This window comes from Elaeis guineensis, chromosome 1 (genome assembly GCF_000442705.2).
Source record: "Elaeis guineensis isolate ETL-2024a chromosome 1, EG11, whole genome shotgun sequence".
NCBI lineage: Eukaryota > Viridiplantae > Streptophyta > Magnoliopsida > Arecales > Arecaceae > Elaeis > Elaeis guineensis.
The window spans coordinates 15381607-15401725 of NC_025993.2; the positions used below are offsets into that span (position 1 = coordinate 15381607).

The window sequence follows — 20119 nt, forward strand, 5'->3', positions numbered from 1 at the left end:
CCACTTATATAAGGAAATATTTAGTTTTTTTAAAAATTTAATATAATTCTAAATAAAAAAAAATTTAGAGCCACTGTACATCGATATATTATTTATTTTAATAAATAGACAAATGTGCAGCAGACCGATGATGATAATTATTCCATAGTACTTTAAAAATTTGATTTTGTCCCATTCTCAAAATTGCAATTAAGGATTTATAATGATTTTTATCTAATAGGTATATACTAACATTTTATCTAGTAATTTATAAAAATCAAAATATTATTATATTGACCTTATTTATTTATTTTGTAGAAGTAATTGGCCGCATAACAGTTGTAGGACCTCTTGAGCAAATAAATGTAAGATTAAAAATGGTTCAAAAAAAAAATTTGAAAATTAATTATTCGAAGTAAGTTATACAAATTTAATTTTTTATCGATATTTTTTATCAAAATATTTTATTTATTCTTTTGAAAAAAAATTAATATTATTATACTATAAATTAAGTATGCCCAATCTATTTCACATGTAGTAAGAAAAATGTATCCATCACTTTTTGGAGAAAATTTGTTGAACAATTTTTTGAAGATGTTATTCATCAAATTGAACGCTAATTATTATCCTAAAAGATATGACTATCCGAACAAATAAATTATATTTATGGACGTCCTCTGCAACAAAATACCATATGAATATACAAATTCCTGAAATACAAGAATATCGAATCAAGTTGTGAAACAAATATTTTGACTTTTATTCCAAACAACAACATTTGCATGTGACATAATTTAAATTTACGAATGAATGTACAAAATCCATAACAAAGTAGGTGCAATCATATTTCTAGTATATGGGAAAAAATATTCATAGAACCTATACAAGAAGCAATTGCTAATAGAAAAACTATTAAAGAATTACTAGAGCTAGATCCACATAACAATTAGGAATGATTAAAAAATTCATAATATTCAATAATATAAAAAGACAAGTTTAATCAAGCATTTCCTTGCATTTATTTCTAGGGAACAAAATTCATATATAAAGCACAACTAAATGAGAGCGATGTATCTTATGGATTGTAGTATAAAGCATACTATAATTGTAGATTTACAACTAAAACTTATAATGATAATTTCTGATATAGTCAATATGGCAAAAATGACCAACTTCCAATATCCTGATAAAATAATAATAATTTTTTTATTTTGTTATTTATTTGTTGAAAACAAATATTGCTCTTTTTTTTTCCCATATAACTATTTATATTGCATACTTAAATTTTGAAGGTAAAGTTCAGTAGTTGAAGATGACACTGGTGTTGGAAAATATGTCTCAAAGTCAATCATTAGACGATTGTGCTCATCTTGTAAACTATATATAAATTTTTATTAATAAAAATTATTTAGTATTTTCATTACAAATTGACCGTCTCTGAACTCTTGTGTTGTAATGAAGTTTTTAGGATAATATATATTAATCGATAAAAGAGGATTTATCGTTAAGTCTTTAAAATTATTCGTGATCAAATGATATGCTATCACTAGGACGATAGCGATATCAAGTATAGATCGTTGTATGCCATATGAGTTGGTTGTCCTCTTAACCAAGGAGTGTGAAGACACTGTTATGGCATACAGATGGAATGTAGGAGTACATTCACATCGAATGTGACCATGTGCCGAGCACTCTACTATCAAGAGTACCTTATGAAGGGTATGGGTATAAGTGTCCCTCCGATCTGAGACCACCACGGTGACTTATAAGCAACTCACTATACTTTAACATCGAACTATCTAAGTTTCTACTTAGTGATGGAAGGATATTAGGTGTAGTTAAATACTTATCAAGTCGGTGTGTGAGTCAAGATGGAATTGACCCCTCTAAATTGGTAGGAGATATGCATCAGTATATTTCAATTTAGCAAAATCTTTGCCAGGATAATCCATGAGATGGATTTGAAAGATTGAAATACAATGTGGTCGACTTAAGTAGGGTTGACAGTTAAATCCTAAGTCATCTTGAGCATTTGGATCAAAGGGATGAATTATACAGTAACCATACGCCAGTAGGTTCTAGAAGGTTATTTTGCAACACTTCGACCTATCCGATCGTCGGGTCATCATTACTAGATGGTTACATCGATTGATATAGAAAGTTATTTTTATGCTACCGACTTAGGTTCGAACCTATGTGGTCACATGCATTAGAAGATTTGATCAGATCTGATGGCTGAAGAGTCCAATTGGATTTGGACTCTGGTGAAGAGTCTTATTTGGACTAGGATTCTGTGAGAGAGTCCCACTGGGACTGAGACTCTACTATTTATGAAGAATTAATTAGTAATTAAATTATTAATTAAATCAATTTGATTGAGTAAAGAGCTTTGAAACAAATCTAATTGAATTAGATTCAGTTCGACTCAGATTGGGATTGATATGATCAAATCCGATTACAAAAAAATTTGATCCTAATTCGATCAGGGTTTGGACTCAGCTAATTTTTAATTGGATTAAAAATTTGATAAGATATTTAGATTTCTAATTAGATTAGATTCATTTCTATCAGTAGTTTTAATCCAAATTTGATTTAGATTAGAATTGAATTAGAAATGAAGAGTCTAAGTCAGACTAGGACTCTATCCTTATCTTTTGCGCCACATCTAGATCCATGCCAATTTTTCCATGCCTAATTGGATTTGGGTTGTGATTTTTGGTCTCATAAGAGAGGATCCAATAAGGATGGTCGACTATAGCTGATGAGTCATAATATTATCTCTTGTCTAATTCGAATGCGATCCGAATTAAAGATAAGATGCAGACTAGGAAAGAGATTTTTCGTATATAGTATATTGTTGGAGTCATATTATTTTTTTCTTATTTTTCTTAAGGAATCCTTTGGCATGTGAGATTTTAAATTTCTTCTTCATGTCTTAATGATTTTTATAAAATTTTTGGGGATGCCAAAAAGGGGTTTTGGCATTAATTCATGGCATCTTTTTTTGAAAAGTCTTAATTCCTAGTTTATAAAAGGGGACCCCTCTTTTGGACATCCCATGATCAATTTTCTTGTAGATATTTTATTTTTTGAGCTTTTTCTCTTTGTCCTCTCTTCCTCCTCTAGATCTTCTATTATTTTGAAGTATCCAAGGTGCTTGTAGAAAAAAAAAGAGGTCAGTTATCGAAGTTGTTCGCAGACTAGCATCTCCGAGCCCCTGATCTGCGCCAGTCTTTGCATGAATTTTTCTATAGAGGCCAGACGACTTCGTGTGGCTGTGAGCAATTTGAGAAAATCCTCTTCAATCATTGGATCAGAAAAGATCAAGATCAAAATTTATTTGATAACGATCTCTAATTTATTTTGATTCCTATGGTAGATCTAATAGTTAGATTTAGAATTTCAGCATCGATGAGATTGATGTAATTTTTATTTTCAGATCTAAAGTATATATTTTTTATATCAAAGAATCTGATATGGTAGTCTAAGATTAGATCTTATACATATGATTAAGATTAAATTATTTAATTTATTATTTTCACTGCATAAAATTTTTAATTGCATGTACTGCACTATCGTAATTTATTTTTTCAACTGGTATCAGAGCCAGATTGTTTTGATATAAATCAAAATGACTTTAGATCTAATTTTTTATTATTAGATTTGATTATTTATAATTTAGATTAGATCTAAATTAGTTTATTTTTAAATTTTATTATTATTTATTTAGATTAGATATTTTGAGTAGCAAAGTACTCGGATTGGGTAATCACCAGGCCGTTCGGTTATAGGAGCAAATAAGATTTCATGATCCTCTCATCCCATTCAATGGAGTGCTCTTCATGGCGTGTAGGGGTGCCACTGTGAGGTCTCATGAAGAAGAAAGTAAAAAGAGAAAACTTATTTTCTTACCAAATCCTAGATCTTGAAACCCTAGGTGTTGTTGTATGTGATGCAAGAAAGATAGTTAGTTACATCTAATCTTGTTTAGTCAAAATTATTTTGATCTAAAATTAAAAAAAAAAATAGATTTGATTTAAAAGATTTTATGACTTGATGTAAAAAGTTTACATCAAAAATTATTTTCAAAATCTTAACCATATTGATGCAAAACTTAATTGAGAATTAAATATCAAGCTGATTGGATCTAGAATTATGATTTAGAGCTAATGACATTGCATAAAACATGAGGCATGGGTTAGCTCAAATCAGGTCTTTCTCTTTAATTAGATTAGATCTAAGGTTAGAATCAAATAATTGATTGACCATATAGAGAAATTGATTAAGTCTAACCAAATATTGAATTAGATTAATCAAGATTTTTCTAGTACAATAGTTGTAGATGGTCAAGTGCATATCTTTGATTAGACCAAATAGATCTTGATTGTGACTCAGTGGTTGAATCCAAATCATTAGGTTGGTCAAATCAAAACTAGTTAACCAATTGGTGTCTTGGGTAAGTTTGGTATTTCGACCGGTGGCTTTTAATTGGGAGCGGCTTACCTGGCCATTTCGATGGTGCTAAGGCAAGCTTAGCAGATCCTCCCACCGATCTCTCTTATCTGATCAATTTGGTGAACTAGATTTTGATTAGATCGCTAAGTGATTCGAGTTAGCTCATGCCATTAAGGTTGATCAGTGTGACTGATCTAGATGCCAGTTCAATCAGCATGACCTAATCCGATTCAGTGACTTGGTGAAGTCAGTGAGATTATTATGGTTTACTGATTTTTCTTTTCTTCTCTTCTCTCTTCTCTAAATCGATTAAATTTTTTAAATTATTAGATCCTTAAAATGAGCTGGTTATAGTGATAACTAGATCATAGCCTCCCATTAAGGTGAATGATAATGGATCCATTATTTTTTATTGATATTGCAGACACCATCCGTTGATGTTCTCTCTGAATGATGGAATTATCATTCACCATATGATGACTCTGATGAACTATCTGATGATGGTTGAGTTGATCGAGCCATCCTCGGACCTGATCACTCATTAGGTAGAATCACAGAGTAGGTTCATGTTAATGGTTTGACCTAATAGAAACTTTCAGTGGAGACCCATCGCCTACTGAAATGAAGTTTAGAGCTAAATTAAATACTAAAAGTTGTTTGGAGAAATAATTGGTTGAGAACCTACCCATTAGTACATATGGGTTGACCAAACCATCCTCGGACCTATATGTAGTCTGTGTGGATTTTAGTACCTGCTAAAGAATTAAGATAATTCTTCGAATTGAAAGTAGAGGCTACCAATTTATATAAAATAGTGGAAGAACCTTTAGACTAAAGTCCAAATCTTTAGAATTAATAAATTCATATACTAATTAGGCTTTGTTCTTTCTTTGTGTGTGCAGATATAGTCTCAAACTTGTCACTCCGATCACTGTTGGATAATGAGAAGCTTATCGGATCGAATTTCGATAATTGATATCAAAAATTAAAGATTGTCTTGGAGCACGAGCGGATCTTTTATGTGACAACGGATCCGACACCTGAGGAGCCTGCTCCTAACACCTAAGGAGCAGTCCGAGACACTTATTTGAAGTGGCTCAATGACCGCACCATGATTCATTGCATCATACGGGCCTCCATGAATGATGAGTTTAGTCAGAAGTTTGAAGAAGCTCAGCCAGAGGAAATGCTTCAAGTATTGAGGGATTTCTTTGGTACTCCTGACGATGTTGAGCGGCACAAGACTAGTTGCACCATTTTCAATATCCAGTTGAGGAAGGGTGCATCTGTTACCGATCATGTATTGTACATGATCGAGCAGATTGAAAAATTGAGCAACCTCGACTTCTTTTTGCATGAACAGCTGGGGAAAGATGCGATTATGAACTCTCTTCCCAAGTCCCACTTACCATTCCTCATTCATTTCAGAATGACGAAGCCTGTAGTCAACTACCACAATCTATTGGGGTTGCTACGGACTTTTGAGAAAGATCACCAACTCTACAAGGAGACAGTGAATCTAATGGGAGGATCTTCTTCGGATAGTCATCGTCCCTTTAAGAAAGAAAAAAAGAAGAAGAATAAGAAGGTGCCTGGTGCTGGAAGTCAGTCTCAAAAATTTAAGTTCAAGACTGATCAAAGTCAGGCAGAGTACTTCTTTTGTAAGAAGCAGAATCACTGGAAGAGGAATTATCCTCAGTATATCGCTTTTCTTAACCCGAACAGGCCAAAGAAGAAGAAGCAATCAGTTGCTGGATAAGGTACTTATGTGATAACACCTTGTAACTTCTCTCTTATAGATACAATAATCTGGTATTGGATACTGGAAGCCCTATTCATATTTGTAATTCGTTGTAGGGTCTTCAAGTCATTAAAAGATTTGGAGAAGGCAAGAGATTTCTGAATGTTGGAGATGAAAGATCAGTTTCAATTCTAGCTTTAAGAATCATCAAACTTATATTCGAGTCTCAGTATATTGTTCTTAATGAGCGTCATTACTATCTTAGTTTTCTTTTAAATGTTATTTCTGTAGGCTTTTTGGTCAATTTAAATTATGAAATATCAATAAAAAAAACTTTTGTGATATCATTTTGAATGGTGTTACAATTTTACGTGAACAGTGAAATAATGATATCTATATTGTATCTAGGCCTAATGTAATGTATATTTCAAATAAATGCCCTAGAATAGATGATATCACAAATGCCTATTTTTGACATTGTAGGCTAGGTCATATTAACAAGAATAGAATAAACAGGTTGGCTCAAAAAAAAAATTCTTGATAAACACGATTATGAATCATTACATACCTGTGAGTCTTATTTGCTTGAAAAAATGACCAAGTCACCTTTTATTAGAAAAGGTGAACGAGCCAGTGATGTGCTGAGTCTAATATATATCGATGTATGTAGACCCATGAGCACATGTGCCAGAGAAGGGTATAGCTACTTCATCATATTCACAGACAACCTATCTAGGTATGGATACGTCTACTTGATGAAATACAAGTCCGAATCGTTTGAAATGTTCAAACAGTTCTGTAATGAAGTAGAGAAACAAACTGAAAAAAATATTAAAATTCTTCGATCTGATCGAGGAGGTGAATACCTTTTCAGTGAATTTCTGACATATCTAGAAGAGAATGAGATTCTCTCCCAATGGATCCCTCCAAAGATACCACAGCATAATGGTATCTTAGAAAGGAGGAATCGAATCTTGTTGGACATGGTTTGGTCCCTGATGGGGTTTGCAACTCTGTCGATCTTTTTTTGGGGATATGCACTTGAAACAGTTTATCTTGTGCTCAATAATATTTCGAGCAAGTCAATTAGTAAGACACCATATAAGATATGGTTAGGACGAGGCCGAACCTCTCTTACTTTAGGGTCTGGGGGTGTCCAACTTATGTTAAACAATTACAAACTGACAAGCTCAGTCCTAAATCCGATAAGTGTAATTTCGTAGGGTACCCCAAGGAAATGAGGGGATATTACTTTTACTTGCCTACTAAATAAAAAGTGTTTGTCAGTAGTAGGGCACATTTTTTAGAAAAAAAATGCCTTAGTGAAGGAATAAGTACCTCTAAAATCGAGCTTGACGAAATTCAACAAGTAGAAAAACCGACACCAATGATTGAATCTAAACCGATTTTGATGAGATCAAACCTGGAGCCCAATGAACAAACATCCTTAAGGCGATCCGATAGAGCACCATGTTAGCCGGATAGATACTTAGGTTTCTTGGTTCAGGACGGAGATCCTGTCGAACTTGATGAGAACGATGAGGATCCGATCACCTACATAGATGCAATGCAGAGATCTGACTCTGATAAATGGCTTGAAGCCATGAGATCCGAAATGAAGTCTATGAAGGTCAATGATGTATGGACATTAGTTGACCCACCTGAAGGGGTAAAGCCCATAGGGTGTAAATGGGTCTTCAAGAGGAAGAGGGGCACAGACGGGAAGGTGGAGACCTATAAAGCTCATTCGGTTTTCAAAGATTATCGTTAGCATTATGGTATTGACTATGGCAAGATATTTTCTCCTATGATAATGCTCAAATCCATTCAGATCATGCTTGCGATAGCAACATATCTGGATTATGAAGTCTGGCAAATGGATGTGAAGACAGCTTTCCTAAATGAAGAGCTGAACGAAGAGGTGTATTTGATACAACCTGAAGGGTTTATATCCACAGATGAGTCCAAGGTGTGCAAGCTTCAGAGATCTATTTATAAATTGAAGCAAGCATCTCGGAGTTGGACATACGTTTTGATAAGGTGATCAGAACGTATTGCTTCATTAGGAATGGAGAGGAATTCTGCATATATAAGTGGGCAAATAGTTCGATAATTATATTTCTTGTGTTGTATGTAGATGACATTCTCTTAATCGAGAATGATGTTCCTGCATTACAGAGAATAAAAGTATGGCTATCCTCACAATTCTCCATGAAGGATCTGAGAGAAGCAGCCTACATCTTAGGGATGAAGATCTATAGGGATAGATCTAAGAGGCTGCTCGGGCTCTCTCAATCTACATACATAGATACTATGCTGAAACAGTTCAGCATGGAGAATTTCAAGAAAGGCTATCTTCCGATAGGTCAAAAAATTTTTCTTTCAAAAGGAGATTGTCTGACAACTCCTCAAGAGAGAGCGTATGAGTAGAATTTCATATGCTTCAATAGTGGATTCTATTATGTACACCATAACATATACGAGACTAGACGTGGCATACTCATTAGGGGTAGTGAGTAGATACCAGTCTAATCCAGAAGAAAATCACTGGAAGGTCGTAAAGACCATTCTTAAGTATTTAAGAAATACTAAGGACCAGTGGTTTGTGTATGGTGAAACTGACTTGAAACTTATGGGGTTCACCAACTCCAACTTTCAGTCAGACCATGATGATAGTAAGAATGTATCGGGTTATATTTTTATCCTAAATAGTAGAGAATCTGCTGAAAAAGTTTCAAGCAGAATACTATAGCAGACTCTGTTTGCAAAGCAGAGTATATCGCGGCATCTGATGCTGCGAAGGAAGATATATGGTTGTGGAAGTTCATCGATGAGCTCGGAATGGCACCCTCCATTGATGGCTCCATCTTGTTATACTGTGACAATACTAGAGCCATTGCTCAAGTCAAGGAGCCAAAATCTCATCAACACATCAAACATATTATGCGCTATTATCACCTTATTCGGAAGATTGTGGATCGAGATGACGTCGACCTTCAAAACATCGATGGAAGGAAGAACCTAGCCGATCCATTTACTAATGCTCTCGAAATCAAAGAGTTTGATGAGCACAAATCGAAGATGGGTATATGATACTGTACTGATTGACTTTAGTCCAAGTAGAAGTTGTTGGAAAATGTATCCTAAAGTCCATCGTTAGACGATTGTGCTCATCTTGTAAACTGTATATAAATTTTTATTAATAAAAATTATTTAATATTTTTATTATAAATTGACCATCTTTGAACTCCTGTATTGTAATGAAGTTCTTAGGACTATATATATTAATCGATAAAGGAGGATTTGTCGTTAAGTTTTTAAAATTGTTCGTGACCAAATGATACGCTATTACTAGGATGATAGCGATATCAAGTGTAGATCATTGTATGCCATATGAGTTGGTTGTCCTCTTAACCAAAGAGTGTGGAGACATTGTTATGGCATGCAGATAGAATGTAGGAGTACATTCGCATCGAACGTGATCATGTGTCGAGCACTCTGCTGTCAAGAGTAGTTTGTGAAGGGTATGGGTATAAGTGTCTCTCCGACCTGAGACTATCACGGTGACTTGTGAGCAACTCACTGTACTTTAGTATCAGACTATCTGAGTTTCTAACTTAGTGACGGAAGGATACTAGGTGTAGTCAAGTACTTATCAAGTCGGTGTGTGAGTCAAGATGGAATTGACCTCTCTGAATTGGTAGGAGATATGCATCAGTATTTTTCAATTTAGCAAAACCTTGGCCAGAGTAATCCATGAGTGGATTTGAAAGGTTAAAATACAATGTGGTCGACTTAATTAGGGTTGACAGTTAAATCCTAAGTCATCTTGAGCATTTGGATCAAATGAATGAATTATACAGTAACCATATGCTAGTAGATTCTAGAAGGTTGCTTTGCAACACTTCAATCCATCTGGTCGTCGGGTCATCATTGCTAGATGGTTACATCGATTGGTATAGAAAGTTGTTCTTATTCTACCGGCTTAAGTTCGAACCTATGGGGTCACACGCATTAGAAGATTTGGTCAGATCTAATGGCTGAAGAGTCTAATTGGATTGTGACTCTGGTGAAGAGTCCTACTTGAACTAAGACTCTGTGGGAGAGTCTCAGTTTTTAGGACTCTGTAGGAGAGTCCCACTGAAACTGGGACTCCACTATTTATGAAGAATTAATTAGTAATTAGATTACTAATTGACTCAATTTGAATGAGTAAAGAGCTTTGGAACAAGTCTAATTGAATTAAATTCAGTTCAACTCAGATTGGGATTAATATGATCAAATCCGATTACAAAAAAATTTGATCCTAATTCGATAAGGGTTGGGACTTGGCTAATTCCCAATTGGATTAGGAATTTGATGAGATATTTGGATTTCTAATTGGATTAGGTTCATTTCTATCTGTGGTTTGAATCTAAATTTGATTTGGATTAGAATTGAATTAGAAATGAAGAGTCCAAGTCAAACTAGGACTCTATCCTTATCTTTTGCACCATATCTGGGTCCATGCCAATTTCTTCACATCTAATTGGATTTGGGTTGTGATTCTTGGTGTCATGAGAGAGGATCTAATAAGGGTGGTCGGCTATAGCTGATGAGTCATAATATTATCTCTTGCCTAATTCGAATGCGATCCGAATTAGAGATAAGATGTAGACTAGGAAAGAAATTTTTCGTATATGATATATTATTGAAGTCATATTATTTTTTTTTCTTATTTTTTTTGAGGAATCCTTTGGCGTGTGAGACTTTAGATTTCTTCTCCACGTCCTAATGATTTTTTTGAAATCTTTGCGGATGCTAAAAAGAGGTTTTGGCATTAATTCATGGCATCCTTTCTTGGAAAGTCTTAATTCCTAGTTTATAAAAAGGGGACCCCTCTCTTGGACGTCCCATGATCAATTCTCTTGTAGATTTTTTGTTTCTAGAGCCTCTTCTCTTTCTCCTCTCTTCCTCCTCCAGATCTCCTATCACTTTGGAGTGTCCAAGGTGCTTGTAGAAGAAGGAAGAGGTCAACTGTCAAAGTTGTTCGCAGACTAGCATCTCCAAGCCCCTGATCTGCGCCAGTCTTCGCATGGATTTTCCTATAGAGGCCAGATGACTTCGTGTGGCTGCGAGCGATCTGAAAAACATCCTCTTAAACCATTAGATCAAAGGAGATTAAGATCAAAATTTATTTCGTAACGATCTCTAACTTATTTTGATTCTTATGGTAGATCTAATAGTTAGATGTAGAATTTCAACATCGATGAGATCGATGTGATTTTTATTTTCAGATTTAAAGTACATATTTTTCATATCAAAACTTTTGATGTGGTAGTCTAAGATTAGATCTTATACATGTAATTAGAATTAAATTATTTAATTTATTATTTTCGCTGCATAAAATTTTTAATTACATGTACTGCACTGTCGTAAATTTTTTTTCAACTAATTTTATAGTTTTTATTATATTTAGAAAGTTAGCCCAGCAATTAATCAGCACATCGGCATATAATTATACGACAAACCTAAAATTTGATAGATTTGTTCTTCCAACAATTGTTGAAAAGAGTTTTTACAGCATGAACTTTTCAAATCACATTTGGCTCGTAGAACTTCGGCACCGAGAGTCATAATTTCAAAATAATTAAAAATTTTCAAGAAGATGAACTTCACCTAGAAAATGTACATCAAACATCTGGTACTGATTCATCTTCATCGCAAATTCCAAAAGAAAGGTTGATTCAAACTCTCGAGAAATTAATTCAATCCGAAATTTCTAAACAAACTATTTCGAAAATGTCACATGACAAAATTCGGCTAGATATTTTTTATGAGGATATTTAGTTCTCTATTTACTATTTCTATAGAAGAAATATAGAAAAATCATCTGTGGCACCTCATATTAGATGATATAATTTTTTTTTTATTTTTTTTACTGTGCTATGACATATCAAAAATTTTGGAAATACATTGGTATGGTGTTTACTTTTGATGTTCACAGTTCAAGCAGGGAAAGCACATCCGACAACAATTAACATTTGCATACATGATAGGGACCAGGAATTATGTAAATTTCCAAAACACAATAACATTATATATACTTTTTCATAGATGAAAAAATATATAATATCAAACATACTTTTACTATATTTAACATATATCCGCTGCAAAGCGCGGGCACGTGACTAGTGTTTAGAAAACGACAGTTCTAACTATATATATCAGAAGTTTAGAACCGATATCTGTCAAGAAGTTAGTGCTCATAAGATGATCCTTAAGTTGACCAACCAGAAGCCATATCCAGCCCCATTAAACCATAAGAAAAGATTTTAAGAAAAAAAAATAAAAAATAACACTCATCCAGAGAATATAAAATGTTACTCTCAAAGCCTTAGAAGTACCAGAATAACAAGGGCCATAACATGAACCTTAACCAACAAAACCAGCAAGAAAACCTGCATCCAGGTGACAAATACCAAAAGGAAAGAATTATAAATAAAAAGAGAAAAACATAATAACTATGTCAATTCCAAGCATCTCTGCCGACTGTTACTCCCCAAAACCTCAAGAAACTACCATAAAACCAAGAAGAATAAATCTCTCTCACCCAGCAGCTACTTGTTCAGCAACTCAATCAAGCTTTGTCCCACTTCAGAATCTTAGCTTTCTCCCATGTGAAATCAGGATCATCACGGCCGAAATGCCCATAAGCTGCAGTCTTTTGGTACCTAAAGTTTCCTCCTCTCTTCAAATCTAAGTTGATAGCAATCATGCCTGGTCTGAAATCAAAATTCTCCTTGACCAAAGTCAGTATCTGTTTGTCAGGTATCTTCCCTGTCTTGTATGTATCCACAAACACTGAAAGTGGCTCGGGCACACCAATTGCATAAGAAATCTGGACAATGCACCTGCGTGCAAGCCCAGAAGCTACCACACTCTTAGCTGCCTGCCTTGCAATATATGCACCACTGCGGTCCACCTTAGTTGGATCCTTTCCAGAGAATGCACCACCACCATGGGCGCCCCAGCCACCATACGTGTCGATGATGATCTTTCGGCCGGTCAGTCCGGCATCCCCGTGAGGCCCACCGATCACGAAACGGCCCGATGGGTTCAGGTGGAAGATGGTCCTATCATCAAGGTACTTGGAAGGGATGACTGGTTTGATTACATGCTCCTTCAAGTCCTTTGCTATCTGTTCATTGGTGACAGACTCATCATGTTGGGTTGAGATGAGCACAGTGTGGACACGGATGGGGACCATGGCTCCACCTTCATTTTGATACTCCACAGTTACCTGAGTCTTGCCATCAGGCCTCACCCATTGGCATGTCCCATTCTTGCGAACCTCTGTGAGCCTGGCACCGAGCTTGGTTGCAAGGACATGGGTCAGTGGCATCAGCTCCGGGGTCTCATCTGTGGCATAGCCAAACATGTGGCCTTGGTCCCCAGCACCAATCTCCTCAGGCTTCTTTGTGAGGTGACCATGGACTCCTTGAGCTATGTCAGGGCTCTGCTCCTCGATGTTGACAAGAACATTGCAACGGTCAGCGTCGAGGCCAACCTCTGCAGAGATGAAGCCAATGCCTCGACAGGTGTCACGGACGATCTTTTCATAGTCAACCTTGGCCTTGGTGGTGATCTCACCAAATACCATGACCATATTGGTCTTGGTGCAAGTCTCGCAAGCTACCTTGCTCTCAGGATCCTGCTCTAGGCATGCATCAAGTATGGCATCTGAGACTTGGTCGCAGATTTTGTCAGGGTGGCCTTCATTGACCGACTCTGAAGTGAAGAGGAATGTGTCCATCTGCATGAGTTAAGATGAGCAATGGAAAAATTAATTATTCTCAAAAATAAGTGCAATGCCAATTGGTCAGGTTAGTTGAGAGTGGTGAAGCAAATGTTAAAATATGAAAGTTTGATTTTCTCATATTAACAAGCCCATGATTTTGTGAATGTTTTTTCATGGAAGTGAAGTAAGAATAGCATGTAAGCAAGACATCTTATATAAAGAGCACAATTTTGCAGTATCTCTAAAAACATGATAGAAGCCTGCAATCTAAAGGTACCATGTAAAGGTAGTCAAGACAAGAAGATGATATAGGAGTCGAAAATTGAAACTCATTATAGATAAAATATTAAGCAGAACCAAGGGTGACTTTGTTCTTGGTCTTGCAAATAAAATGGCTAAACATCATCATGCTCAATTTAGGAAAAGCAACAAGCATGCATGAAGATGATCACAGATGACATGTTTAAAAAGGATTTACTATTCAGAATCAGGAGATCTGAGAACTCAGGCAACTAGAGTTAGTGACACCCAGTGTATCCATGTGCAAATATGTATAAGCTAAATAAATAGTGCCATTGCTGAAATGTATCCCAGAGGCTACAGACTAGGAGGAGTTTTGCACAGGATGAATTGAAGAATGTAATGTCTGGAATGCAGAGTTTCTGTGCTTCTTTGGCCAAAGGTTTTTTGAATACATCAAGGGATGAAAAGCAGAAATCAATATACATTCTCATAATCTTGTCTCATAGTTGAAGGACTTATTTGGTCTCTTAGTCCAATAATGAGTTTGTCAGTGCCATCAGAGACTGTAGGCAGATTAGATGAATTGAGTGCATATAATTATCCCTAGGGTCCACCTTGGCATTGAACTCCACAAAGAAGTATAATTCCTTTTCCCTCAATCGGTTTGCCTTTATAAGTGAAAGATTAGCTTCTGCTAAACCCCACCAAGGGTGAAAGGTTATTTAGCTTTGCTTCCAGTGGCACATGATCTAGAAACTAGGAAAGGCAAAAATAGGAGATCCATAGATTTAAGAATGCAGATAGCTATTCATGGTAGTCATCTATTTGATTTCTCATTAGGTTCTTGTTTTGAGCCTTATAAGTGATTAGAAATGGTCTTATAACCAGGTTTCGACAATTTATGAACTTTAAAAAGAAAAATATGTAATATGACTATAGTGGTAGGGATGAAGCGCATGGATACAAGTTATGCCTTGGAATGAAAGACAATTCCGAATCAGCTTTGTCTACGAACAAAGAAGCTATAAGTAAAGTAATGCAACTATGAATCTCATGGAGAGTTCGATCCTGGCTCAGGATGAACGCTGGCGGCATGCTTAACACATGCAAGTCGGACGGGAAGTGGTGTTTCCAGTGGCGGATGGGTGAGTAACGCGTAAGAACCTGCCCTTGGGAGGGGAACAACAACTGGAAACGGTTGCTAATACCCCGTAGGCTGAGGAGCAAAAGGAGGAATCCGCCGACTAAAACAACCTTACAAATTTTTCTTCCTTGCTTTTTTACAGATATCAATTGGAGAAAGATTGGTTCACTAGCAACTGACCTGCGGAGAGTTTCAGCACAAATCGTGGCTTGTTTTCAAGGTTGGGCACCCAATTTCTTTTGGTGATTACTTCTGCAGTGCCACTATGTGAAGCCTTGCACTTGTTCTACTCTTTCAACATCTAACTTTGAATTTTTATACTCTCTCTTAGAAAAAAAATAAATAATTTTAGCACAAGACAACGCTAAATTAGTAGAGCAATTACAACATTAAAAAGAAGAGCGGCAAATCACACCATTCTAAGCATTAGTGAAAGCATTTTTTTCCCCCTCAAACACAATGTAGTGTATACAGATAACTTGCATCCTTGAAACATTATGACATGATCTGCTTACCTTGCATAAGTGAAGCAATGCTACTACAACTAGGGAAACAGTTATTCTCAAACAAATTAAAGATGCCTGCTAGGAGAATATTGTTTAAACCGCCTGCAGTACTGCAAGCAAAGTTTTTTTTTTTTTTTTTTTTGTGAAAAAGTACGATGGCAATGCCACTATCCCCAGTCAAATTCAGAGCATCTAATGTCCAAATAATTGGCTAAACAAGCAAATTAAACCAATCGTACAGCAAGTTGTTAGAATAAAACGTGTATCTAATGCCCATATATACCACTAAACTTCACATGCAAAGCATAAACTGCACTCTTTTCTTCTAAATAATTCTATGCATATCTATATAACAATATCTATGTGAAACATATATACACATGGACTCATTAGGATCACAAAAAACATAAAAGTATATGCAATGGAAAGATCAAAATATCTATGTTACCATCATGTAACAAATTAGAGATATCACAAACAAAAAAAAATCATTCAAACACTATTTTTAACAAAGAAAGACAGAAGAAAGAACAGCGGTGAGTCCATTGCTACGAGAATAGCTTGTAAGAAAACGAAGTTATGCAAAGAGATGGCCATAGAATTATGAAACCAGAGATGGAGAAGAGAGGAAAGGGAAGCAAGAAACGAACGTACCTTGAGAGGAGGGAATGGGGAGGAGGAGGAAGCGAGGGAAGAGCGAAGAAAGGGATATAAGAAGGAGATAACCCGAGGCCGAGGGAGCCCGTGCGACTCGTTCCCCTTCTCTTACCTGAGAGATCACGAGCGGCGCACGGGGCCACGGCTCCGTGCCACGTGTAAGCGGCCTATTGATTCCTTATTTTCAGCCGTTGAATCCGGATCTATGGAGGGAGGTGGTTTCGGTTGCGGGGACGGGGGGTATCTTTCGCGCGAAAGAAGGATTCTCATTCCTTCGCGCGAATCCACTGTTGGATCACCTGCCGCGCGAAGCCACCGTTGGATCACCTGCTGCTCGCTCTGCGTGGTCGGTGATCCAACGGTGGTTTCAGGCGAAAGAAGAAGAATCCTTTTTTGGCACGATAGATACAAACTGGTTCGTGGGTAGCGTCCATCCGGCCAATTCCCTCCGCAAAACACGGCCTATCCCCTCTTTTTTTTTTCTCTTAACGAAACAGAAATTCTCTGTGCACTGCATCCGGTGCAGAAAATTTAAACATTATTTTATTCAATTAACCTATATAATTATTATTTTTTAATATATATTTAATATATATAGATCATTTTTTTTATTTAAAAATTTTATATGATAAAAATATCTCTGTTCTTTAGTTATAACATCTTTTCACAAAAATTATGACGCATCTTCATAAAAATTATGGCATCCTTTCTTTTGAACAAAATTATGACATCTTTTCTTAAAAATTATGATACTTTTTCATAAAAATTGTGATATCTGAAAGAGAAGTACCATAATTTTTATGAAGGGATATCATAATTTTTGTGAAGGGATGTCATAATTTTTATGAAAGGGTGTAATAATTCTATAAAGAAGGGGTGTCATAATTTTTATGAACGGATATCATAATTCTGTGAAAAAATGTCATAATTTTTTTGAAAAAAAAAGGAGTGTCATAATTTTTTATGAAAAGATATCATAATTTCTAAGAAGGGATATCATAATTTTTAAGAAAAGATTTTCATCATTCTAAATTTCAAATGAAAAAATAAAATTATGAATATTAAATATGCATTAGAAAGCGATGACTACATGGTCCAATAAGATGAAGTAGTACGCTTCACATCAAATTTTCTACACCGCAGGCGATGCACAAAAAATTTCTCCGAAATAAAACTCATATGGGGTAGGCACTATAGAGTATCACATGGAGTAGGAGTGTTTTTATGCTATTTTTTTATTTTAAAGAAAAAATTTAAAAATCAAATAAGCATAAAATTTTTTTTATTAATTCCATAAGAAAAAAATTATATGTAAGAGAAACATCCGCATCCTCTTTCTTCTTTGTCAAGCCTTTCTCATCTCCAAGTCATTCACTTTCTATGAGTACAAAGGTATCGGTGAATTGATACACAATTTTCAAATTATGGTGTTCATCAGTATATAATATATGATCAAATAAAATATATTTGTTGGTTTCTTGATACATACTGTAAGCTTCTTTGATATGCACCTAGTAGCAACCTAATACATACTTACAGATAAATCAATACATAGTTTCTAAAATATGATATTCACTCTTAGATATTACATAGTCATATAATATATATCCACCAAAATAATTATCCAACATCTCAATATACATATTTAGATAAATCGATATATAGTTTTTAAAACACAGTGTTCACTGGCATATAGTATGTGGCAAAGTGATATACATTCATTAGCTTTCTAATATATATTATATACTTCTTTGATATACACTCAATAGCAACCCAATACATACCTATAAATAAATAGATATATAGTTTCTAAAATATAGATTCATCAGTGCATACTATATGGTGAGATGATACATGTCTAGCAAAATGGTCATCAAACATCATGATATATATTTTCAAATAAATCGATATATAGTTTTTAGAATACGATGTTTGCCAATTCATAGTACATGATTAAGTGATAGACACTCATCTGCTTTCTGATATATCCTATAAGCTTCTTTAATACATACCTAATAGTGACATAATACATACCTACAAGTAAATCAATATATAGTTTTTACAATATGGTACTCGCTAGTATATGATATATGGTCAGTTAATACATGCCTAGCAATATCGTCATCTAATATCTTAATATATACCTCCAAGTAAATCAATTAAGTTGTTGGAGAAGGAGCAAAGAGACTCAAGAGGAGAAAAAAGATCTCATGGATAGGAGAGATAGCTCGATGAAAAAGAGGATAGATGAAGAGGCTTGATGAGAAAGAAAAAGAATGTAGATCGTCTTTCCTTAAGAAGAGTCTCTCTTGGTGCATGCAATTTTTTTTTCTTTTTTATTTTTATTTTAATTTATGGAATTGATGGATTTCTTTAGTAGAAATCTTTTCATCCATATTTAACTTTTGCTAAGATGTGAGAAAAAAAAAAATGGCGTAAAAAGAGTCCCATTCCATATTGCTTGCCCCATATGATTTTTGTTCCCTTTCTCTCCTCTCTGTATCATAATGCCATCAATATGCTATCATGAAACCTGGAGCTGCTACAGCCCCTTGTCACTAGACCTATTCAAATACCCGGCAGCCTGCCTGGCCCATCCAAGTCTAGCAAGTTTTGGATGGGTCTAAACTTAGTTTTTAAGCTTGGCAGGGAAGGTTGGGCCTCAAATTTGATCCCATCCTTTAAATAGACCCAGCTCGTGTTCACATTGACCTAAGTCAAGCCTGGCTCGAGCTCAATTATAGAATATAATATATTATATATCTCTTAAGGCGTTAACCTTGACATTGCTTAGCATGGCCTAGTTTATTAGTTGATAAAAAAAATAATAATAAAATAAATAAAAAAAAAAGCGACAGTGACTAAGGTTAGTGCTTCTCAACTCAACCCCTCACCCTACCAGGCCACTCATTGTTTTGTCTCCTCACCTCCCAATCTCAACCCCCCACCCCACTAGACCTACGTTGACTCCTTACCTTCTTATCTCCCTCTTAGTCCAATGAAAAGACTTGAGCGAGATTCTATAAATAGAAAAGAAGAAGGTGAGGCGAGCTTAAGATGCATGCAGCAAGCACACCACATACATTGACACATACTATAAATAGAGTTAAATTCGGCATATTGTTGTGTCAATAGCCTCTTGCAGTGATTTGAGACATTTGAAGTTTTGCAAGTGATCCATTGGATTCAAAGTACCATTATAGAGTTCGAATTAAGGCATTTTAAGCTTTTTCGGCAAAAGCTTCTTCATAATTTCTTCGTTGAAATAAAGTTTTAAATCTCATAGAATAGGACTATATCAATTTTCTCATTGAATGGGACGCATCACAATCTCACCATATCCGGACAATTGAAATTATGGATGTCCCAAGATTTGCCGATCAGAATATTAGGATGATAGCAGTATGGTCATGTCCTAATACAGTGATGGTAATCCATTCTGATGTCCCACGAGATGTCCTGTGGAGACTTGAATCCTCAGTTGAAAGGAGGTTTGCTTATTATCTCCTGATCAGCACTTCCTATGACATCCTTTCCTCTCGATGCCTCAATCTTGTCATTACTTTCCTTGATCTTGCAATCAAGATCGGCCTCCCTCCAGGTGGCCTTCTTTG

The 20119-nt window shown here is 35.4% G+C and overlaps 1 protein-coding gene across 2 annotated transcripts; it reads right to left on the bottom strand.

Annotated features, from left to right (window-relative positions):
• Positions 1-12519: 12519 nt before the first annotated feature.
• LOC105038010 (S-adenosylmethionine synthase 3) lies at positions 12520-17063 on the bottom strand. 2 transcript variants are annotated; one of them, XM_010913673.4, is made up of 3 exons: positions 16503-17062; positions 15523-15668; positions 12520-13970 (listed from the first exon to the last, which is right to left on the bottom strand). In XM_010913673.4, the coding sequence occupies exon 3, from the start codon at positions 13968-13970 to the stop codon at positions 12795-12797; it is 1176 nt and encodes a 391-aa protein (XP_010911975.1). In that variant the 5' UTR covers positions 15523-15668; positions 16503-17062; the 3' UTR covers positions 12520-12794. The 2 variants fall into 2 exon arrangements, with proteins under 2 accessions (XP_010911975.1, XP_010911974.1); XM_010913672.4 differs by lacking the exon at positions 15523-15668 and having other exon boundaries at positions 16503-17063.
• Between the last annotated feature and the right edge of the window lie 3056 nt (positions 17064-20119).